This window comes from Aythya fuligula, chromosome W (genome assembly GCF_009819795.1).
Source record: "Aythya fuligula isolate bAytFul2 chromosome W, bAytFul2.pri, whole genome shotgun sequence".
Lineage (NCBI taxonomy): Eukaryota > Metazoa > Chordata > Aves > Anseriformes > Anatidae > Aythya > Aythya fuligula.
In genome coordinates, this window is record NC_045594.1 from 17,341,437 (window position 1) to 17,366,266 (window position 24,830).

The following is a 24,830-nucleotide window of genomic DNA, read 5'->3' on the forward strand; positions in this document are numbered from 1 at the left end:
TGACACAGTGTAGAGATACAGTGCTGGCCATTTTTCTCTTTTGGCAATCTCTAGGGCTAGTTGTATGGCTTTTACTTCTGCATACTGACTCGACTCGCTTTCCCCTTCCATGGCCTCCACAACTCGTCATGTGGCACTCCACACAACAGCTTTCCATTTCTGATGGCTCCCTACCACATGGCAGGATCCGTCAGTAAATAACAGATACTGCTTTCTGTCTTCTGGCAACTCATTGTATGGTGGTGCCTCTTCAGCATGGGCTACCTCTTCTTTCGGCACTCCAAAATCTCTGTCTTCCAGTGTCCTGGTTTCGGTTAGAACAGAGTTAATTTTCTTCCTAGTAGCTGGTAGAATGCTATGTTTTGGCTTAGGATGAGAAGAGTGCTGATAACACCCCGATGTTTTAATTGTTGCAGAGCAGTGCTTATACTAAGCCAAGGACATCTCAACTTCTTGCTCTGTCCTGCCAACGGACAGGCTGGGGATGCAGCAAGAGCTGGGAGGGGACAGACCCAGGACAGGTGACCCAAACTAGCCAAAGGGGTATTCCATACCATCTGACGTCATGCTAAACAATATATAGGGGTGGCTAGCCGGGGGGAGGGGGGCCGGACTGCTCGGGGTTAGGCTGGGCATCGGTCAGCGGGTGGTGAGCAATTGCATTGTGCATCACTTATTTGTACACATTATTATTAGTAGTGCTATTATCATCATTGTATTATTATTATTATTGTTATTGTTATTATTATTTTCCTGTCATATTAAACTGTCTTTATCTCAACTCACGGGCTTCACTTTCCATTTCTCTCCCCCGTCCCAGAGAGGGAGGGGGGAGGGTGAGCGAACGGCTGCGTGGTGTTTAGCTGCCGGCCGGGTTAAACCACCACAGTCTTTTTGGTGCCCAACGTGGGGCTCGAAAGGTTGAGATAACGGCAGATCTGACCAGAGTGTGTTAAACTAAAATTGTTATAAGTATTAGACCTGCTTAATAGTCACTTGTCATAATGCTGATTGCTTTAATCTCAACTGTGCTGCGCCTGTTTTCCAAATTGAGTATTATAACACATTATTTTCTGTATGTGCTCTCTGTCATGTTGTTTATCCTCTCCGGGCCCTGGTTTCAGATCATTATGGTACTGTGTGTTGTAACAGTGGCTTATGAGACGATGAGATATCTGGTCATGACTCTAACTTGGTATTTGTACTCAGTAACATCGTCGACTCTATACTTTGGAAACCGTATCTTGGAAACTATTAGCAATTATACCTGTTGCCTTTTTTCATTAGGGAGTCAGTCTGTGGAGGGGAAAGGGGAAGATAATTTTTCTTACTTGATCACTCTCCCTTTCTCCTTCACCACCCTCTTATCCTCCGAGCTTGATACAATAGCTCTCCAAGATATTGAATATCCTTGGGATACTCAGACCAGCATGTTCTTGTTGTTATGCCTCCTGAATGCACTTCAGGTTTTGTTTAAACAACTACTTAGGAATCTCATCCAGAGATCTGCCCCGAGGCAGGATATTTGTGAGTGGCAGGGAGTATGGGAGGATATGGGCAGGCATCTAGAGCAGTGGGCACCCCCAGTGTTTTGGAAATTCACCCCTGAACAACTGCAAAATCCTCAAAAACTGGCAGAATGCTTGAAAAAAAGGTGTCATGATTCTGGCAGTTCCAAAGTAACACAAATCATTGTAACGTGCTGAGGCGTGGCTCATGCCTATCGAGCTGCCATGGATACTGCTATCAACTTAGTGACAGACCCTGCGGCCACTCCAAGTCCTGTGACAGATCCAAAATCTTTTCTGGTTTCAGAAAAGATTTTGGTTGTTGTATAGGTGAGCAGCTTGTCACCTGGCTGCTCCGGTGCTGGGACACTGGAGCCAATTGTGTGGAATTAGAGGGCAGGGAAGCCAGGCGGCTGGGATCCCTTGCTAGAAATGCAGGCATTGACAAAGCAATTGGAGATGGAGCACAATCTCACAGCCTCTGGAGGCGTCTCCTCTCAGCTGTGAGGGAAAGATATCCCTTCAAGGAAGAACTTGTATGTCTACCAGGCAAGTGGACCACTATGGAGAAGGGAATCCAGTACCTGAGGGAATTAGCCATACGGGAAGTGATTTATGAGGATCCAGACCTCAGACAAACATCCACAGATCCAGATGAAGTCAGGTGTACACGACCCATGTGGCGGAAGTTTGTACGGAGTGCACCATCATCATATGCCAGCTCATTGGCAATAATGGCCTGGAAAGAGGATGAGGAACCCACAGTGGATGAAGTGGCTAAACAACTCCGGCAGTACGAAGAAAGTCTCTCCTCTTCCTTACAGGCCTGCGTCTCAGCTGTGGAGAAACTTTCTGAAGAGGTCCACCAACTTAAAGAGAATCTATCTTCTTCCCCAGCTGAACCAACCAGTGTCCACCGACCGAAAGAGAACATTTGGGAGAAACTTTCTGAAAAGTTTCACCAACTTGAAGAGAGATTATTCTCCTCCACACCTGTACAAAGCAGTGTCTCAGCTATCAGGGGTAGGCGTTCATCCACACAAGGAAGACGATATGGTGGGTACTCACCCCGTGCCACCCTGTGGTTTTACTTACGAGACCATGGAGAGGACATGAGAAAATGGGATGGAAAATCTACCGCGACCCTAGAGGTACGGGTACGTGAGTTGCGAAATAAAACAATTGGGAAAAAGGGATTCTCTGAAAAGTTTGCTGCTCCAACTTCAAGCAGACAGTCCTTCAAACACAGAAACGAAGAAGATTCTGACCAGGGTTAGGGGGGCCCTGCCTCCAGCCAGGGGGAGGAAAGGGACAATCGAGTTTATTGGACTGTGTGGATTCGATGGCCTGGCACGTCAGACGCACAGAAGTATAAGGCTTTAGTAGACACCGGTGCACAATGTACTATAATGCCATCGAGCTATAAAGGGCCAGAGCCCATCTGTATTTGTGGAGTGACGGGGATCTCAGCAGTTGACTGTATTGGAGGCTGAAGTGAGTCTGACTGGGAATGAGTGGGAAAAGCACCGCATTGTGACTGGCCCGGATACTCCATGTATCCTTGGCATAGACTATCTTAGAAGAGGATATTTCAAGGACCCAAAAGGGTTCCGGTGGGCTTTTGGTATAGCTGCCTTAGAGACAGAGGGCATTAAACAGTTGTCTACCTTGCCTGGTCTCTCAGAGGACCCCTCTGTTGTGGGGTTGCTGAGGGTCAAAGAACAGCAAGTGCCAATCGCTACCACAACTGTGCACCGGCGGCAATATCACACCAACCGAGACTCCCTGATTCCCATCCATAAGCTAATTTGTCAATTGGAGAGCCAAGGAGTGATCAGCAAGACTCATTCACCTTTCAATAGTCCCATATGGCCAGTGCGAAAGTCTAATGGTGAGTGGAGACTAACAGTGGACTATCGTGGCCTGAACGAAGTGACGCCACCACTGAGTGCTGCAGTTTTGGACATGCTAGAACTCCAGTACGAACTGGAATAGAAGGCAGCCAAGTGGTACGCCACAGTTGATATCGCTAATGCATTTTTCTCCATCCCTCTAGCAGCAGAGTGCAGGCCACAATTTGCTTTCACTTGGAGGGGAGTCCAATATACTTGGAATCGGCTGCCCCAGGGGTGGAAACACAGCCCTACCATTTGCCATGGACTGATCCAATCTGCGCTGGAGCAGGGGGAAGCTCCTGAACACCTGCAGTACATCGATGACATTATTGTGTGGCATGGTGACACAGCAGAGGAAGTTTTTGAGAAAGGGAAGAAAATAGTCCAGATCCTTCTGAAAGCCGGTTTTGCCATAAAACAAAATAAAGTCAAAGGACCTGCACGAGAGATCCAGATTTTAGGAATAAAATGGCAAGATGGACGTCGTCAAATCCCAATGGATATGATCAACAAAATAACAGCTATGTCTCCACCAATTAGCAAAAAAGAAACACAGACTTTCCTAGGTGTTGTGGGGTTTTGGAGAATGCACATCCCAAATTACAGTCTGATTGTAAACCCGCTCTACCAAGTAACCCGTAAGAAGAATGAGTTAGAATGGGGCCCTGAACAACGACAAGCCTTTGAACAAATCAAGCAGGAAATAGTCCATGCAGTAGCCCTTGGGCCAGTTTGCACAGGACCAGATGTAAAGAATGTGCTCTACACTGCAGCTGGGGAGAACGGCCCCACCTGGAGCCTCTGGCAGAAAGAACCTGGGGAAACTCGAGGTCGGCCCCTGGGGTTTTGGAGTCGGGGATACAGAGGATCTGAGGCCCGCTATACTCCAACCGAAAAGGAGATATTGGCAGCATATGAAGGAGTTCGATCTGCTTCGGAGGTGGTCGGTACTGAAGCGCAGTTTTTCCTAGCACCCCGATTGCTTGTACTAGGCTGGATGTTCAAAGGAAAGGTCTCCTCTACACATCATGCAACTGATGCTACATGGAGCAAGTGGGTTGCACTGATTACTCAGCGGGCTCGAATAGGAAACCCCAGTCGCCCAGGAATATTGGAAGTGATTATGGACTGGCCAGAAGGCAAATACTTTGGGATATCATCAGAGGAGGAGGTGGCCTGTGCTGAAGAAGCCCCACTGTACAAACAGTTACCAGAGAATGAGAAGAAATATGCCCTGTTCACTGATGGGTCCTGTCGTATTGTGGGGAAGCATCGGAGATGGAAGGCTGCTGTATGGAGCCCTACACGACGAGTTGCAGAAGCTGCTGAGGGAGAAGGTGAATCGAGTCAGTTTGCAGAAGTGAAGGCCATTCAGCTGGCTTTAGACATTGCTGAACGAGAAAAATGGCCAGTTCTCTATCTCTACACTGATTCATGGATGGTAGCAAATGCCCTGTGGGGATGGTTACAGCAATGGAAGCAAAACAACTGGCAGCACAGGGGCAAACCCATCTGGGCTGCTGCATTGTGGCAAGATATTGCTACTCGGGTAGAGAACTTGGCTGTAAAGGTACGCCACGTAGATGCTCATGTGCCCAAGAATCGGGCTACTGAAGAACATCAAAACAACCAGCAGGTGGATCAGGCTGCTAAGATTGAAGTAGCTCAGGTGGACCTGGATTGGCAGCATAAAGGTGAATTATTTATAGCCCAATGGGCCCATGACACCTCAGGCCATCAAGGTAGAGATGCAACATACAGATGGGCTCGTGATCGAGGGGTGAACCTGACCATGGACACTATAGCACAGGTTATTCATGACTGTGAAAGATGTGCTGCAATCAAGCAAGCCAAACAGTCAAAGCCTCTTTGGTATGGAGGACGATGGCTGAAATATAAATATGGAGAGGCCTGGCAGGTTGATTACATCACACTCCCTCAAACTCGCAATGGCAAGCGCCACGTACTTACAATGGTGGAAGCAACTACCAGATGGCTGGAAACATATCCTGTGCCCCATGCCACCGCCCGGAACACTATCCTGGGCCTTGAAAAGCAAGTCCTATGGCGACATGGCACCCCAGAAAGAATAGAGTCAGACAATGGGACTCACTTCCGAAACAACCTTATAGACACTTGGGTCAAAGAGCATGTTATTGAGTGGGTGTATCACATCCCCTATCATGCACCAGCCTCCGGGAAAGTTGAACGATACAATGGACTGTTAAAGACTACATTGAAAGCAATGGGCGCTGGGACATTCAAAAACTGGGATACGCATTTGGCAAAGGCCACCTGGCTAGTCAATACTAGGGGATCTGCCAACCGAGCTGGACCTGCCCAATCAAACCTGTTACGTACTGTAGATGGGGATAAAGTTCCTGTAGTGCATGTAAAAAATATGCTGGGTAAAACAGTCTGGGCTACTCCTGCCTCAGGAAAAGGCAAACCCATTCGTGGAATTGTTTTCGCTCAGGGACCTGGATACAGTTGGTGGGTGATGCAAAAGAACGGAGAGGTCCGGTGTGTACCTCAAGGGGATTCAATACTGGGTGAGAATAGCCCATGAACTGAATTGTACCATGTTAATTACTATATAATACTGTATGTTATCACTACCAGGACTACTATACAACCTAGATGAAAATGGTGACTAATTAGAATGTATGGATGTCGTGGTTTAACCCGGCTGGCAGCTAAATACCACGCAGCCGTTCGCTCACCCTCCCCCCTCCCTCTCTGGGACGGGGGAGAGAAATGGAAAGTGAAGCCCGTGAGTTGAGATAAAGACAGTTTAATAAGACAGGAAAATAATAATAACAAAATAATAATAACAATAATAATAATAATGTTACAATGGTGATAATAGGAAAGTAATAATAATATGTACAAACAAGTGATGCACAATGCAATTGCTCACCACCCGCTGACCGATGCCCAGCCTAACCCCGAGCAGTCCGGCCCCCTCCCCCCGGCTAGCCACCCCTATATATTGTTTAGCATGACGTCAGATGGTATGGAATACCCCTTTGGCTAGTTTGGGTCACCTGTCCTGGGTCTGTCCCCTCCCAGCTCTTACTGCACCCCCAGCCTGCCTGTTGGCAGGACAGAGCAAAAAGCTGAGATGTCCTTGGCTTGGTATAAGCACTGCTCTGCAACAATTAAAACATCGGGGTGTTATCAGCACTCTTCTCATCCTAAGCCAAAACACAGCATTCCACCAGCTACTAGGAAGAAAATTAATTCTGTTCTAACTGAAACCAGGACAGTGTGACATCATATGGTATGGAATATCCCTTTGGTTGGTTTAGGTCAGCTGCCCTGGTGATGTTTATTTTCTCACTTTTTTGCCCACCCCCTAGGAGGGTTAGAGAGAGTCCCGATGCTGTGCCACTGCTGCTCAGCAGTAGACACAACACTGGTGTGATACCAGTGCTGTTCCAGCTACAAGTGCAGAGCACAGCACTGTATGGGCTGCTGCAGGGAAAGTTAACATTCCAGCCAGACCCAGTACAGCTGGACTGATGGGCTGAGGTCAGCCGTATGAAGTTCAACAAGGCCAAGTGCCGGGTCCTGCACCTGGGGCGCAAGAACTCCAAGCAGAGCTACCGGGTGGAGCAGGAAGGGCAGATTATTCCCCCCCCCCGCCCATACAAACTCCTCTAACGGTGGTCTACTGCTAGCTAGGCTGCAATGGTCTCCACCAGGTACAGTGCTCTCTCTAGAAAGTCTGTACACACCCAGACCGACTGCCCGCTCAAAAATGCAGCAGTTCAGGTCTCTGGATTCAGGGAGTGCCTGAGTCTTTTGCTACCATGTGTGGAGGGCAGAGGGACTGTGTGCGTGGGGTGCGAGCAGGTGGATGACCTGGTCCGCCTGGTGGCAGAAGTCAAGGAGGAGGTCGAGAGGTTGAGGGATATCAGGGAGCGTGAGTGGGAGATACACTTGTGGAGCAACTCCCTGCAGGGCCTGAAGGAGAGGTACCAGGGTGAGACACTCCAAATGGGGGTGGACCCCCTGCCCTGTTGATGTCGGGCAGAGGGTGGGGACCTAGGAGTTGAGGAGGAATGGAAACAGGTCCCTGCTCGACATCGCAGGCGAAGCCCCCCCCTGCTGGCCCCGCCTTCCCAGGTGCCCTTACACAACAGGTTTGAGGCCCTGGAGCTTGAGAGACCGCTAAGTGAGGACGAGGTAGAAAGTCCACCCAGGAGGATGCCTAGGGCGAGGAAGTCGACTCCACACCTCAGGACTGCCTCCACCAAGATAGAAAGAAGGGTGATTGTTGTGGGCGACTCCCTCCTCAGGGGAACAGAGGGCCCTATTTGTAGGCCTGACCCTACCCGTAGGGAAGTCTGCTGCCTCCCTGTGGCCAAGGTCAGGGACATTGCCAGAAAGCTTCCCAACCTGGTTCACCCCTCTGACTATTATCCTCTTTTAATAGTCCAGGCTGGCAGTGATGACATTGAGGAGAGAAGCCTGAAGACTATCAAACGGGACTTTAGGGGACTGGGACGGTTAGTGGATGGAGTGGGAGTATAGGTGGTGTTTTCGTCTATCCCTACGGTGGTGGGGGGGGTACAGAGAGGAAGAGGAAAGCCCACCTGATAAACACGTGGCTCAGAGGCTGGTGCCAACACAGAAATTTTGTGTTTTTTTGACCATGGGGAGCTTTACTCGGCACCCAGCCTGATGGCCACAGATGGGTCCCACCTATCTCTAAGGGGAAAACAGATGCTAACCCAGGAGCTGGCAGGGCTCATTGAGAGGGCTTTAAACTAGGTAAGAAGGGGGACAGGGATGAAATAAGGCTCGTTAGAGGTGTGCCAAGGGTAACAACAATGGCTAGGCCAGAGGAGAAGGCAATGGCCCGACTGAAGTGCATCTACACTAATGCATGTAGCATGGGCAACAAACAAGAGGAGCTGGAAGCCATTGTGCAGCAGGCAGGCTAAGACTTGGTTGCCATCATTGAAACGTGGTGGGATCACTCCCATGACTGGAATGCTGCAATGTCTGGCTATAGGCTCTTCATAAGGGACAGGCAGCACAGAAGGGGTGGTGGTGTGGCTCTCTGTAGTAGAGAGTGTTTTGATGTTGTAGAACTCGAGACTGGGAATGATAAAGCTGAGTCCCTATGGGTTAGGATCAGCGGGAAGGCCAACAAGGCAAGCATCCTGGTGGGGATCTGTTATAGACTGCCGAACCAGGATGAGGAGACGGATGAGGAGTTCTACAGGCAGCTGGCAGAAGTTGCGAAATTGTCAGCACTTGTTCTCGTGGGGGACTTAAACTTCCCAGACATATCCTGGAAATACAATACAGCTCAGAGGAAGCAGTCTAGAAGGTTTCTGTAGAGCGTGGAAGATAGTTTCCTGATTCAGCTGGTTAGTGAGCCTACCAGGGGAGGTGGCCCGCTAGACCTTCTGCTCACAGAGGAGGACTGGTGGGAGATGTGGTGGTCGGGAGCTGTCTTGGGCAAAGTGACCACAAAATGGTAGAGTTCTCCATTCTTGGAGAAGTCAGGAGGGGCGTCAGTAAAACTGCTGTCTTAGACTTGCGGAGGGCAGACTATGAGCTGTTCAGGACACTGTTTGGCAGAGTCCCTTGGAGGCAGTTCTGAAGGGCAGAGGAGTCCAGGAAGGCTGGGCACTCTTCAAGGAGGAAATCTGAAAGGCTCAGGAGCGGTCTGTCCCCACGTGCCCAAAGACAATCCGACGCGGAAGAAAGCTGGCCTGGCTGAACAGAGAGCAGTGGCTAGAGCTTAGGAAAAAAAAGAGGGCTTATAATCTTTGGAAAAAGGGGCGGGCCACTCAGGAGGACTATAAGGATGTTGCGAGTCTGTGCAGGGACAAAATTAGAAAGGCCAAAGTTCATCTGGAGCTCATTCTGGCTACTGCCGTTAAAGACAATAAAAAAAGTTTTTAAAATACATCAGCGTAAAACGGAGGACTAAGGAGAATCATCATCCTTTACTGGATGTGGGGGGAAACTTACTGACAAAAGATGAGGAAAAGGCTGAGGTGCTTAATGCCTTCTTTGCCTCAGTCTTTAGCAGCAAAACCAGTTGCTCTCTGGATACCCAGTACCCTGAGCTGGTGGAAGGGGATGGGGAGCAGGATGTGGCCCTCACTATCCATGAGGAAATGGTTGGCGACCTGATACGGCACTTGGATGTATGCAAGTCGATGGGGCCAGATGGGATCCACCCGAGGGTACTGAGAGAACTGGTGGAAGAGCCGGCCAAGCTGCTTTCCATCATTTATCGGCAGTCCTGGCTATCGGGGGAGGTCCCAGTTGACTGGCGGCTAGCAAACGTGACACCCATCTACAAGAAGGGCCGGAGGGCAGACCCGGGAAACTACAGGCCTGTCAGTTTGACCTCAGTGCCAGGGAAGCTCATGGAGCAGATCCTCTTGAGAGTCATCACACGGCACTTGCAGGGCAAGCAGGCGATCAGGCCCAGTCAGCATGGGTTTATGAAAGGCAGGTCCTGCTTGACGAACCTGATCTCGTTCTATGACAAAGTGACGTGCTGGGTGGATGAGGGAAAGGCTGTGGATGTGGTCTACCTTGACTTCAGCAAGGCTTTTGACACTGTTTTCCACAGTATTCTCCTGAAGAAACTGGCTGCTCGTGGCTTGGACTGGCATATGCTTCGTTGGGTTAGAAACTGTCTGGATAGCAGGGCCCAAAGAGTCGTGGTAAATGGAGTCAAGTCCAGTTGGAGGCTGGTCTCTAGTGGCATTCCCCAGGGCTCGGTACTGGGACTAGTCCTCTTTAATATCTTCATCAATGATCTGGATGAGGGGATTGAGCGCACCCTCAGTAAGTTTGCAGATGACACCAAGTTAGGTGCGTGTGTCGATCTGCTCGAGGGTAGGAAGGCTCTGCAGGAGGATCTGGATAGGCTGGACCGATGGGCTGAGGTCAACTGTATGAAGTTCGACAAGGCCAAGTGCCAGGTCCTGCACCTGGGGCGCAACAACCCCAAGCAGAGCTACAGGCTAGGAGATGAGTGGTTGGAGAGCTGCCTGGCGGAGAAGGACCTGGGAGTATTGGTGGATAGTCGGCTGAATATGAGCCAGCAGTGTGCTCAGGTGGCCAAGAAGGCCAACAGCATCCTGGCTTGCATAAGAAGCAGTGTAGCCAGCAGGTCTAGGGAAGTGATTTTCCCCCTGTACTCGTCTCTGTTGAGACCACACCTCGAGTACTGTGTTCACTTTTGGGCCCCTCGCTACAAGAAGGACATCGAGGTGCTCGATCGAGTCCAGAGAAGGGCGATGAAGCTGATGAGGGGTCTGGAGAACAAGTCCTACGAGGAGCGGCTGAGGGAGCTGGGTTTGTTCAGCCTACAGGAAAGGAGGCTCAGGGGCAACCTTATTGCTCTTTATAAGTACATTAAAGGAGGCTGTAGCGAGGTGGGGGTTGGTCTATTCTCCCACGTGCCTGGTGACAGGACGAGGGGGAACGGGCTAAAGTTGCGCCAGGGGTGTTTTAGGTTGGATCTTAGGAAGAACTTCTTTACTGAGAGGGTTGTGAGGCATTGAAATGGGTTGCCCAGGGAAGTGGTCGGGTCACCATCCCTGGAGGTCTTTAAAAGACTTTTAGATGTTGAACTTCGTGATATGGTTTAGTGGAGGACTTGTTAGTGTTAGGTCAGAGGTTGGACTCGATGATCTTGACATCTCTTCCAACCTAGACAATTTTGTGATTCTGTGATCACTAGGGGAGCATTGATGGGGCCAGCATTGTTGAATGTAGCCCATCAAAAAGCACACAAACACCTTTATCTCACAGAAATCAACAAAATCTTAAATGTTACTTTGACTTGTGAAGAGTCTCATCCTCTTATTAGGCACAACTGAAAAGAGACTGGCTCCACCTCTTGACACCATCTTCTCAAGTATTTATACACAGTGATGAGATCTCCCGTTTTCTCTTTTCCAGGCTAAACAGGCCCAGTTCTCTCAGCCTGTCCTTGTATGACAGGTGCTCCAGTCCTCTAATCATTTTAGTAACACTCCTCTGGATATGCTCTAGTAGTTCCATGTCCCTCTTGTACTCGGAGCCCAGAACTGTACACAGTACTCCAGGTGTGGCCTCACCCGTGCTGAGTAGAGTGGGAGGATCACCTCCCTTGACCTGCTGGCAACACTTCCAAATGCACCCCAGGATACTGTTGGCCTTCTTGGCCACAAGGGCACATTACTTACACATGGTCAGCCTGGTGTCCACCAGGACTCCCAGGCCCCTCTCTGCAGAACTGCACTCCAGCAGGTTAGCCCCCAGCCTGTACTGGGGTTTGGGGTTATTCCTCCCTAGATGCAGGACCCTATGCTTGCCCTTGTTGAACTTCACGAGGTTCCTTTAAACCCAACCCTCAAGCCTGTTGAAGTACCTCTGAATGACAGCACAGCCCTCTGGGGTATCAGCCACTCCTCCCAGCTTTGTGTCGTCAGCGAATGTCCTGGTTTCAGTTAGCACAGAATTAATTTTCTTCCTAGTAGCTGGTGGAATGCTGTGTTTTGGCTTAGAATGAGAAGAGTGCTGATAACACCCCGATGCTTTAATTGTTGCAGAGCAGTGCTTATACTAAGCCAAGGACATCTCAGCCTTTGCTCTGTCCTGCCAACGGGCAGGCTGCGGGGTGCAGTAAGAGCTGGGAGGGGACAGACCCAGGACAGGTGACCCAAACTAGCCAAAGGGGTATTCCATACCATCTGACGTCATGCTAAACAATATATAGGGGTGGCTAGCCGGGGGGAGGGGGCCGGACTGCTCGGGGTTAGGCTGGGCATCGGTCAGCGGGTGGTGAGCAATTGCATTGTGCATCACTTGTTTGTACATACTATTATTACTTTCGTATTATCACCATTGTATCATCATTATTATTATTGTTATTATTATTTTTGTTATTTTTTTTTTTCCTGTCTTATTAAACTGTCTTTATCTCAACTCACGGGCTTCACTTTCCATTTCTCTCCCCCGTCCCAGAGAGGGAGGGGGGAGGGTGAGCGAACGGCTGCGTGGTGTTTAGCTGCTGGTCGGGTTAAACCACGACAGTCTTTTTGGCGCCCAACGTGGGGCCCGAAAGGTTGAGATAACGGCAGATCTGATCAGAGTGTGTTAAACTAAAATTGGTGTAAGGATTAGACCTGCTTAATGGTCACTTGTCATGATGCTGATTGCTTTAATCACAACTCTGCTGCGCCTGTTTTCCAAATTGAGTATTATAGTACATTATTTTCCGTATTTGCTCTCTGTAGTGTTGTTTCTCCTCTCCGGGCCCTGGTTTCAGACCATTATGGTACTAAGTGTTATAGCAATGGCTTATGAGACGATAAGATATCTGGTCATGACTCTAACTTGGTATTTATACTCAGTAACATCGTGGACTCTGTACTTTGGAAACAGCATCTTGGGAACTATTAGCAATTATACCTATTGTTTTTCTCCATTAGAGAGTCAATCTGTGGAGGGGAAAGGGGAGGATATTTTTCCTTACTTGCTTACTCTCCCTTTCTCCTTCACCACCCCTGTATCCTCCTGGGTCACTCTGCCTTCCTCCTTCACCACCCTCTTATCCCCTGAGCTTGTCACAATAGCTCTCCAAGATATTGAATATTTCTGGAATACTCAGAATACCATAGTCTTGTTGTTCTGCCTCATGAATGCACTTCAGATTCTGCTTAAAGTTAAACAACTACTTATGAAGCTCATCCGGAGATCTGCCCGGAGGCAGTATAGTTGTGGGTGGCAGGGAGTATGGGTGGATATGGGCAGGCATCTAGAGCAGTTGGCACCCCCAGTGTGTTGGAAATTCACCCCTGAACAATGGCAAAATCCTCAAAAACTGGCAGAATGCTTGAAAAAAAGGTGTAATGATTCTGGCAGTTCCAAAGTAACACAAATCATTGTAACGTGCTGGGGCCTGGCTCATGCCTATCGAGCTGCCATTGATACTGCTGTCAACTTAGTGACAGACCCTGCGGCCACTCCAAACCCTGTGACAGATCCAACGGCCACTGTGACCCCTACGGTGGATTCTGCAGCCGCTCCAGTCCCAGCTCCTGCAGCCGCTCCAGTCCCAGCTCCTGCAGCCGCTCCAGTCCCAGCTCCTGCAGCCGCTCCAGCTCCAGCTCCTGCAGCCGCTCCAGTCCCAGCTCCTGCAGCCGCTCCAGTCCCAGCTCCTGCAGCTGCTCCAGTCCCAGTTCCTGCAGTTGCTCCAGTTCCAGCTCCGGCCGCTACTCCAGTCCCAGTTCCTGCAACTGCTCCAGTCCCAGCTCCTGAAGCCGCTCCAGCTCCAGCTCCTGAAGCCGCTCCAGCTCCAGCTCCTACTGCTGCTCCAGTCCCAGCTCCTGCAACTGCTCCAGCTCCAGCTCCAGCTCCTGTAGCCGCTACAGCTCCGGTTCCTGCAACTGCTCCAGCTCCTGTAGCCGCTCCAGCTCCTGTGGCCGTGTCAGAGAAACGAGCTGTAGCAGTGCAAGTTGACCCTGCAGAGGGCATTCCAACCCCTGTGGCAGACCCTGTAACAAAGTCAGAGAAACGAGCAGTAGCAGTGCAAGCTGCCCCTGTAGAGAAGGTGAAAATATGGTATAGAAATTCAAGTCGTTTAGAACGCAGAGAGTCTTCTGCCAATCCAGGTAAGGCTTCTGCCAAAACTAAGTATAGAGATGACGAAGATGATGACGACGCTGGGCCGTCAAGGATTCAGGAGGAGGAAGATGAGGATGCCGAAAGAGCAACAGTAACTACCCGAAGCCTAAACGAGCGCGAGCTACGAGATGTGCGAAAAGATTTTGGTCGCTGTATAGGTGAGCAGCTTGTCACCTGGCTGCTCCGGTGCTGGGACTCTGGAGCCAATTGTGTGGAATTAGACGGCAGGGAAGCCAAGCGGCTGGGATCCCTTGCTCGAGACGCCGGCATTGACAAAGCAATTGCAGATGGAGCACGACCCACCAGCCTCTGGAGGCGTCTCCTCTCAGCTGTGAGGGAAAGGTATCCCTTCAAGGAAGATATTTTATGTCTACCAGGCAAGTGGACCACTATGGAGAAGGGAATCCAGTACCTGAGGGAATTAGCCGTACGGGAAGTGATTTATGAGGATCCAGACCTCAAACAAACATCCACAGATCCAGATGAAGTCAAGTGTACACGACCCATGTGGCGGAAGTTTGTACGGAGTGCACCATCATCATATGCCAGCTCATTGGCAATAATGGCCTGGAAAGAGGATGAGGAACCCACAGTGGGTGAAGCGGCTAAACAACTCCGGCAGTACGAAGAAAGTCTCTCCTCTTCCTTACAGGCCTGCGTCTCAGCTGTGGAGAAACTTTCTGAAAAGGTTCACCAACTTGAAGAGAATCTATTGTCCTCCCCACCTGAACCAACCAGTGCCCACCGACCAAAGGAGAACACTTGGGAGAAACTTTCTGAAAAGGTTCACCAACTTGAAGAGAGATTATTCTCCTTCGCACCTGTACAAAGCAGTGTCTCAGCTGTCAGGGGTAGGCGTTCACCCACACAAGGAAGACGATATGGTGGGTACTCACCCCGTGCCACCCTGTGGTTTTACTTACGAGACCATGGAGAGGACATGAGAAAGTGGGATGGAAAATCTACCGCGACCCTAGAGGCACGGGTACGTGAGTTGCAAAAGAAAACAATCAGGAAAAAGGGATTCTCCGAAAAGTTTGCTGCTCCAACTTCCAGCAGACAGTCCTTCAAACACAGAAACGAGGAAGATTCTGACCAGGATTAGGGGAGCCCTGCCTCCAGCCAGGGGGAGGAAAGGGACAATCGAGTTTATTGGACTGTGTGGATTCGATGGCCTGGCACATCACGCGCACAGAAGTATAAGGCTTTAGTAGACACCGGTGCACAATGTACTATAATGCCATCGAGCTATAAAGGACCAGAGCCCATCTATATTTGTGGAGTGACAGGGGGATCTCAGCAGTTGACTGTATTGGAGGCTGAAGTGAGTCTGACTGGGAATGAGTGGGAAAAGCACCGCATTGTGACTGGTCCGGATGCTCCATGTATCCTTGGCATAGACTATCTTAGAAGAGGATACTGCAAGGACCCAAAAGGGTTCCGGTGGGCTTTTGGTATTGCTGCCTTAGAGACAGAGGGCATTAAACAATTATCTACCTTGCCTGGTCTCTCAGAGGACCCCTCTGTTGTGGGGTTGCTGAGGGTCGAAGAACAGCAAGTGCCAATTGCTACCACAACTGTGCACCGGCGGCAATATCGCACCAACCGAGACTCCCTGATTCCCATCCATAAGCTAATTCGTCAATTGGAGAGCCAAGGAGTGATCAGCAAGACTCATTCACCTTTCAATAGTCCCATATGGCCAGTGCGAAAGTCTAATGGCGAGTGGAGACTAACAGTGGACTATCGCGGCCTGAACGAAGTCACGCCACCACTGAGTGCTGCAGTGCCGGACATGCTGGAACTTCAGTATGAACTTGAATCGAAGGCAGCCAAGTGGTACGCCACAATTGATATCGCTAATGCATTTTTCTCCATCCCTCTAGCAGCAGAGTGCAGGCCACAATTTGCCTTCACTTGGAGGGGAGTCCAATATACTTGGAATAGGCTGCCCCAGGGGTGGAAACACAGCCCTACCATTTGCCATGGGCTGATCCAGTCTGCACTAGAGCAGGGGGAAGCTCCTGAACACCTACAGTACATCGATGACATTATTGTGTGGGGTGACACAGCAGAGGAAGTTTTCGAGAAAGGGAAGAAAATAGTCCAAATCCTTCTGAAAGCCGGTTTTGCCATAAAACAAAATAAAGTCAAAGGACCTGCACGGGAGATCCAGTTTTTAGGAATAAAATGGCAAGATGGACGTCGTCAAATCCCAATGGATGTGATCAACAAAATAACAGCTATGTCTCCACCAACTAACAAAAAAGAAACACAGACTTTCCTAGGTGTTGTGGGGTTTTGGAGAATGCACATCCCAAATTACAGTCTGATTGTAAACCCACTCTACCAAGTAACTCGTAAGAAGAATGAGTTTGAATGGGGCCCTGAACAACGACAAGCCTTTGAACAAATCAAGCAGGAAATAGTCCATGCAGTAGCACTTGGGCCAGTTCGAACAGGACCAGATGTAAAGAATGTGCTCTACACTGCAGCCGGGGAGAACGGCCCCACCTGGAGCCTCTGGCAGAAAGAACCTGGGGAAACTCGAGGTCGGCCTCTGGGGTTTTGGAGTCGGGGATACAGAGGATCTGAGGCCTGCTATACTCCAACTGAAAAGGAGATATTGGCAGCATATGAAGGAGTTCGATCTGCTTCGGAGGTGGTCGGTACTGAAGCGCAGCTCCTCCTAGCACCCCGATTACCGGTACTAGGCTGGATGTTCAAGGGAAGGGTCCCCTCTACGCATCATGCAACTGATGCTACATGGAGCAAGTGGGTTGCACTGATTACTCAGCGGGCTCGAATAGGAAACCCCAGTCGCCCAGGAATATTGGAAGTGATCATGGACTGGCCAGAAGGCAAATACTTTGGGATATCATCAGAGGAGGAGGTGGGTCGTGCTGAAGAAGCCCCACTGTACAACCAGTTGCCAGAGAATGAAAAGAAATATGCCCTGTTCACTGATGGGTCCTGTCGTATTGTGGGGAAGCATCGGAGATGGAAGGCTGCTGTATGGAGTCCTACGCGACGAGTTGCAGAAGCTGCTGAGGGAGAAGGTGAATCGAGTCAGTTTGCAGAAGTGAAAGCCATTCAGCTGGCTTTAGACATTGCTGAACGAGAAAAATGGCCAGTTCTCTATCTCTACACCGATTCATGGATGGTAGCAAATGCCCTGTGGGGATGGTTACAGCAATGGAAGCAAAACAACTGGCAGCGTAGGGGCAAACCTATCTGGGCTGCTGCATTGTGGCAAGATATTGCTGCTCGGGTAGAGAACCTGGCTGTGAAAGTACGCCACGTAGATGCTCATGTGCCCAAGAATCGGGCTACTGAAGAACATCAAAACAACCAGCAGGTGGATCAGGCTGCTAAGATTGAAGTAGCTCAGGTGGACCTGGATTGGCAGCATAAAGGTGAATTATTTATAGCCCGATGGGCCCATGACACCTCAGGCCATCAAGGTAGAGATGCAACATACAGATGGGCTCGTGATCGAGGGGTGGACTTGACCATGGACGCTATAGCACAGGTTATTCATGACTGTGAAACATGTGCTGCAATCAAGCAAGCCAAACGGTCAAAGCCTCTTTGGTATGGAGGACGATGGCTGAAATATAAATATGGAGAGGCCTGGCAGATTGATTACATCACACTCCCTCAAACTCGCAATGGCAAGCGCCACGTACTTACAATGGTGGAAGCAACCACCGGATGGCTGGAAACATATCCTGTGCCTCATGCTACCGCCCGGAACACCATCCTGGGCCTTGAAAAGCAAGTCCTATGGCGACATGGCACCCCAGAAAGAATAGAATCAGACAATGGGACTCACTTCCGAAACAACCTTATAGACACTTGGGCCAAAGAACATGGTATTGAATGGGTGTATCACATCCCCTATCATGCACCAGCCTCCGGGAAAGTTGAACGATACAATGGCCTGTTAAAGACTACCTTGAAAGCAATGGGCGCTGGGACGTTCAAAAACTGGGATACGCATTTGGCAAAGGCCACCTGGTTAGTCAATACTAGGGGATCTACCAACCGAGCTGGACCTGCCCAATCAAACCTGTTACGTACTGTAGATGGGGATAAAGTTCCTGTAGTGCATGTAAAAAATATGCTGGGTAAAACAGTCTGGGCTACTCCTGCCTCAGGAAAAGGCAAACCTATTCGTGGAATTGTTTTCGCTCAGGGACCTGGATATACTTGGTGGGTGATGCAAAAGAACGGAGAGGTCCGGTGTGTACCTCAAGGAGATTTAATACTGGGTGAGAATAGCCCATGAACTGAATTGCACCATGTTAAATAGTATATTATACTGTATGTTATCACTACCATGATTACTATAGATGACTAATTAGAATGTATGGAAAAGAGTGTAACCTGAGCATGACATAAATGGTATGGAATAAGGGGTGGATAGATGTCCTGGTTTCAGTTAGCACAGAATTAATTTTCTTCCTAGTAGCTGGTGGAATGCTGTGTTTTGGCTTAGAATGAGAAGAGTGCTGATAACACCCCGATGCTTTAATTGTTGCAGAGCAGTGCTTATACTAAGCCAAGGACATCTCAGCCTTTGCTCTGTCCTGCCAACGGGCAGGCTGCGGGGTGCAGTAAGAGCTGGGAGGGGACAGACCCAGGACAGGTGACCCAAACTAGCCAAAGGGGTATTCCATACCATCTGACGTCATGCTAAACAATATATAGGGGTGGCTAGCCGGGGGGAGGGGGCCGGACTGCTCGGGGTTAGGCTGGGCATCGGTCAGCGGGTGGTGAGCAATTGCATTGTGCATCACTTGTTTGTACATACTATTATTACTTTCGTATTATCACCATTGTATCATCATTATTATTATTGTTATTATTATTTTTGTTATTTTTTTTTTCCTGTCTTATTAAACTGTCTTTATCTCAACTCACGGGCTTCACTTTCCATTTCTCTCCCCCGTCCCAGAGAGGGAGGGGGGAGGGTGAGCGAACGGCTGCGTGGTGTTTAGCTGCTGGTCGGGTTAAACCACGACAGCGAACTAGCTGAGGGTGCACTCTGTTCCATCGTCCAGGTGGTTGATGAATAAGCTGAACAACACTGGACCCAGTACTGACCCCTGGGGGACATCACTAGCTACAGGCCTCCAACTAGACTGCACCACTGAGCACAACCCTCTGAGCTCTGCCATCCAACCAATCCATCCATCCAATCGATCCATCCACCTCACTGACCACTCATCTAGAGGACAGTTTGCTCTTCTGAAGTCCAGGGTCACAATCCTACTTTTTGCCCTGCTTCCTCCTCAATGCAATTGTGTGATGCACAATGCAATGGCTCACTACTCACCGAACAATGCTCAGCCACTCCCCAAGGAGCAGTCCTATGTTTCCCTGACAACACTCCCAGTTTTTATTGTCCCACATGATGTCGCATGGTATGGAATATCCCTTTGGTCACCTGTCCTGGCTCTTTCCCCTCCCAGCTTCATATGCACCTGCAGCCTCCTCAGCTTCTCATACCATCCTGTCAGCAAGAAGTCCTTGGTTTAGTTTAAGCACTGGTGTGCATTATTTTTCTCATGGTGCTTACCAGCCCCCTATGCGGAAAATTAACTCAGTCCCATCCAAAACCACAACACCAGGAATGCAATCAGAAAACATATAAGCTTCAATTTCTAATGCTGACAGTCAATCAAATTGAGTAAGATGCCTTCAACCACTGCTAATATTCCTTTTTGCCACAAGCATTATAAGTGGATAAGGAATTACTGAGGTCTGATCTAATTTGGGTTATAAAGAATTTCATCTTTAAACTGCTAACAGCCACAAAGGAAGAAGCATCAAGACAAAACATTGCACTCAGATTGCCACAGCCATTGAATATAGCCCATCAAAAAGCACACAAACGTCTTTACCTCACAGAAATCAACAAAGTGTTACTTTGACTTGTGAAGAAGATATACTACTTTCTTTTGCTAGTATTGCTGCACCAAAAAAAAAGCCCTGTAGCTGATATTTAGCCTTCAAATGAAATTCTTTCAGTAGCATAAGTTCCAGCTATATTTCTTTCATCATGTACTTAAGAGCAAGGAAGAGATCGTCATGACTACAGAACACTGATGAAGTATGCTTATTTATTTATTTTTACAACACATTCATCTGATCAAGTGTGACAATAAAACATAGTACAGATCCTGCCTTACCAATAGAAGGTAAGAGAAATTGTGTCTGAACATACTCTGTTATTATGCATGTGCAACAAAAGAATCTCACGTTTGATTATTTTCTAGTTCATCTTGTGGCTTCTGCTTAGTTACTTACATTTTAACATTTTTTTTAAACAGTCATCAATATTGACAAATAAGGAATGAAAACTTTTTTTTTTTTTTAAACCATATAACAGGTATAAATTGCTAATCACAAAGTGATTTATTCTGTTCACAAGCATAGCTAGTTTACTGTTTCTGGTGAAGGGAAGTAAAACTAAAGGAAAAGGAAATAGTGGCATGATGGCATGGTTAATTAATATTGTATGGGAGAGAAAGGGAAATTTGACAGATAGTACCTCTGCTTTCCATTTTCTTGTTTCACTGGTTACCCAATGGAGTCCATCTGTCCAAGAAACCAATAGCTAGCACTTAATGATACAGCAGCAGAACAAGCTATTCTTATTCAGCCTAGAAGATATCACATTATAAGCAATGCTGAATTTTTGATTCATGGAACGAAGTATGTAGAAACAATTTAAACAAAACAATTAAAAATACATCTGAAACTTTCCTAGGGCTGGATTTGTTTTCCCTGCTATATGCGCAAAAGAAATTTTCCCTCCACTAATTTAAGACAGCAAGTTGGGAAGATAGTAAGAGGTGGTGTGTCTCTCCATTACGGTAAATCCAACAGGAGTTAAGTATTTTTATTTTCAAATATATCAGCTGATAAAGTCATGCCACAGATTTCATGCTGTTTTCCACTCTGAATTATCTCATTAATGAAGTTTCCTTTATCATGAGCTGTTTCCCAGAACCAATTATTTTCTAGTAGCATATAAATGGATACTTAAAGACCCAATAACCTGTTGCATTGCTGTCAACACAAAATCTTAAGTAAAGCACAGTCCCTTTTTAAATAACACTGGAATACTGGTCAGTAATACCTGCTCTCTTTAAACAAACATAAAATAAACAACAAAAAAAAAACAACTCTTCAAAACTGCATGAAGTCTGGCTGAAAAAAAAACAATTAATAGTGGCATACCCCAGAGATCAGTACTGGGGCCAGTATTATTGAACATCTTCATCAATAGCCTAGACAGTGGAACAGAGCACACCCTTGGCAGGTTTGCAGATACAGAATTGGGAGAAGTGTCTGGTATACCAGAGGGGTGTGCTGCCATTCAGAGAAATTCATGGCATTGAACACAAGGGAAATGCAAAGTCCTTCACCTGGGCATGAATAACTCCATGCACCAGTACACTGTCCAGCTGACCAGCTGGCAGAAAAGGACTGGGGGAATTCTGATGGACACCAAAGGGAACATGAGGCAGCAATGCACCCTTGCCACCAAGAAGGCCAGCAGTATCCTGAGCTACATTAGGAAGAGTGTTGTGAGCAGGTCAAAGGTGGCGATTCTTTCCTTCTCCTCAGCACTGGTGAGGCCAGATCTGGAATCCCAGGTCCAGGTCCAGGCTCCCCAGTACAAGAGAGACAGACATACTGGAGCAAGTCTAGTAAAGGGCCACAAAGCTGATGAAGGGCATGGAGCATACAAGGAAAGGCTGAGAAAGCCATGTTTGTTTAGCCTGGAGAAGAGAAAGCTGAGGGGACATCTTATCAACGCATATAAATACCTGATGGGAGAATGTAAAGATGGAGCCTCTCTTCTTGGTGGTAGCCAGTGAAGTGGCAAGAAGAAGTGGGCACATACCGAAATACAGAAATTAGAGTTTTTTTCCCCTAATGTTTAAATTGTGTGGTTTTGTGTGTGTGTGTTTTTTGTTGACCTTGCTTTACTGACAAACAGCATGCAAGTACTAGAAATAAGATGGCTATTTATCATTCCTAGCTGAAAGAAGACAGACAGACCAGAGGAAGTTAAGGATCAGGATCCTTTTCCAACAGTCCATCAATAGGCTAGCAGAGATAGGAAATAATTTTGTCCAAAGAGATTTCTCGATGGCTGAAGTGGTATCTTCATTCATAACCCAGTAATTGCCCAATCTGAAGGCTATGTAATATCAATTTCAGTCAGTCTTAGACATGGAATATTGTCTGTCAGATATTTTTTTCTTAAATTTTTGTTTCTTTTTGCATGAAGAAGGCAGTGGGATTCCATACGTTCCACTGGCAATTTCTGCTGGTATTAGCAAGGCTCATTCCATTAAATGTTGTGTTCTGTTCGAGATCAGATTCCAGAATAGCAACTTCAACAAATTCCATACCTGCATAAAACAGCTGGTTTCCAAAGTATTACGAGCTATTTGGTGCATTATAGAATGATAAATAATAAATATAAACTTAATCCATTTTGATTTTGACAACAACTTGAGCTTCACTTTACACTGACCGTTTGCTTCTAAACCAATAGGAATGCTAGCTCATATATTCAGGAATTAAACTTGAGCCAGGTTGAACTGAAATTCCAGTGATCTTGAACTTGTAATGTTTTGAAGTTCACATTACTGAAGTTATGTATCTTGTTGTCTTGTGGCTCCTCATTCAATTGCATTCTTTTCTTGACTGGAGAAACTCTTATTTAATACAGTATTAGTGAATTCATTGTGCTTCCATTGTTATCAGGTGTGAGAAACCCTCTACTGCAAAAACACAACTTTGTTTCTCACACAGGTGTGAATACAAGCATGTGAAGATTAACATAAAACTGAAATCTGAAAGGGCACAACTTTTTTTTTCTCCCTCCTTTCCACTTCCATTCTCCGCTTTTCCACCAAACTGAAACATGAAAAAGCTTTTTTTTTTTTTTTAAACTATGTACAATTCATATACTGTTGGTGATATATAATGTTAAACTTGGGGATATTTACTTAGTTGTTGTGGCAAATCATTTTAAGAGCTTTCTTTTTTATGCAGTTTCTGAGTTTATTCTTGGTTGTCTTTGCTGATCTTGAATTTCTTGGTCCTGCAGAGAAAGACATAAAAGGAAGAGTAGAAGTCCTTCCAAGTCTCCTAAAACATCCAAAGCAACAAAAAGAAAGTCTTCACAAACTCCTTCTCCAATAAGGTCAGTTTGATGTAAACATAAAAGTTAATAAGCAGTAATGGAGGAAAAAGTTGTAATATTTTTGTTAAATTTAAATGGGACATAGAGATCACCATTATGAAAGGAACTGAACTCAATTTGTGGTTCTTCTGATTTTATTTATATTTTTGTTATACAAGGAGCTCTTTAATATTTGTCATTCATTTTTCTAAGTAAAGGGTCAGTGTTTTTCAATGAACAGAGCAATCAAATATGGATACAGATACAATTTTGGAAGTGTTCTCACTGATTTACTGTCTTTGCACTAGTCATCTCAGATGACTATGGCCAGTATGATTCAGTTTCAATTAAATAACAACAACAAATGTTCATAGGATTTGAGCTTCAGTATTCTTTAGAGTTTCTAATCTGTCAGCAATGCAAATACACTTGTACAATACTTGTACTTGCAAATACATATGTACAATACACTTGATGTAACTGTTGTTAGTACATTTGCATTTGGATCAAATTCTGATTTGAGTAAAAGTTTTCTTAAACAGAAACAAGAAAGAAAAAAAAAGAGAAAGGGATACAAATAATGAAAGAAGAGAGAGAGAATGTTCCACCTCCAAGAAAAAAAGTGATAAAGAAAAAGGTAGAAAGGAGCAATCTGACCAAAGCACCACTACTTTGAAGGTAAGCTGTGTGACCAAATGGTAAGTAGTGGAGTGCTGCAAGTGGAGTGATTATTGGAATTCCTTCCCTCTTTTTCTTATTTCCCTCCTTCTTTTTTTTCTCCTTTTTCCTTACCAAAATATTGCCACTTGAGACACTTGGGTTTAGCTTTTGCCAGTAGGAGACATGAAAGTCATTCTGCAACAAGTAGTCTAGTTTGATAAGTCTCTGTGTTTGAACTTTACTGGACCCATAAGAGCTTGTATGTATAGGCTATGGAAACGCTTGGTTTTAGTTTTTCTCTTTTTTTCTGTTTGGGGCCATATGTTAGGAGTTGTCTGGCTGCCTATCTGTATGAGGAGGCAGGAAGCAGATTGTTTAGTCAAAAAGTAGGGTTCAGGAACATCTTGGCTGTCAAGCTCAAAAGATTTTATTTTTAATAAATTTCCACTCTGCAGTTCAGCCTCTCCCTGCTTGCTTTGATCGTGGGTTGCATATTGCACTCTGCAGGAAGTAAAGTTGAAGATTTGGGGAAGAATAGTATGGGATTTTCTTTTGCAAAATAGAGGGTGGTGTGATTAAAAGAAACATCTTCAAATTGTTTGATCTTAGAATTTGAAAAGCAGTGTGCCTTTAAAAAGTAGATTGTACTCAGAATTATTCAACTGTTATAAAACAACTGATTTAGGTGATTGTCCACAGTATGTTTAAGTAATTCTCTTACACAAGAAGTCTCTTAAAATGCATTAGTTATCTGACAAAAAATATGAATGAAAATTCGTAATCCTGTTTTATTTAGAAAATATGAATAAGTCTTAATTTCTGGAGCTGTTTCTCATAGATTCCATGATACTATTTGTTCTGTTTTATGTCAATATTGATGATCAAGACAGATTACAG

General features: G+C 46.8%; 1 protein-coding gene across 1 annotated transcript in view; it reads left to right on the plus strand.

The window, feature by feature from the left end:
* LOC116501395 (splicing regulatory glutamine/lysine-rich protein 1-like) overlaps positions 1-24,830 on the plus strand; it is a 75,277-nt gene that overhangs the window by 48,421 nt on the left and 2,026 nt on the right. The window contains exons 10-11 of the mRNA XM_032206927.1: positions 23,199-23,294; positions 23,816-23,951. Coding sequence (XP_032062818.1) covers positions 23,199-23,294; positions 23,816-23,951 — 232 coding nt within the window. The remainder of the gene's footprint in view (positions 1-23,198; positions 23,295-23,815; positions 23,952-24,830) is intronic.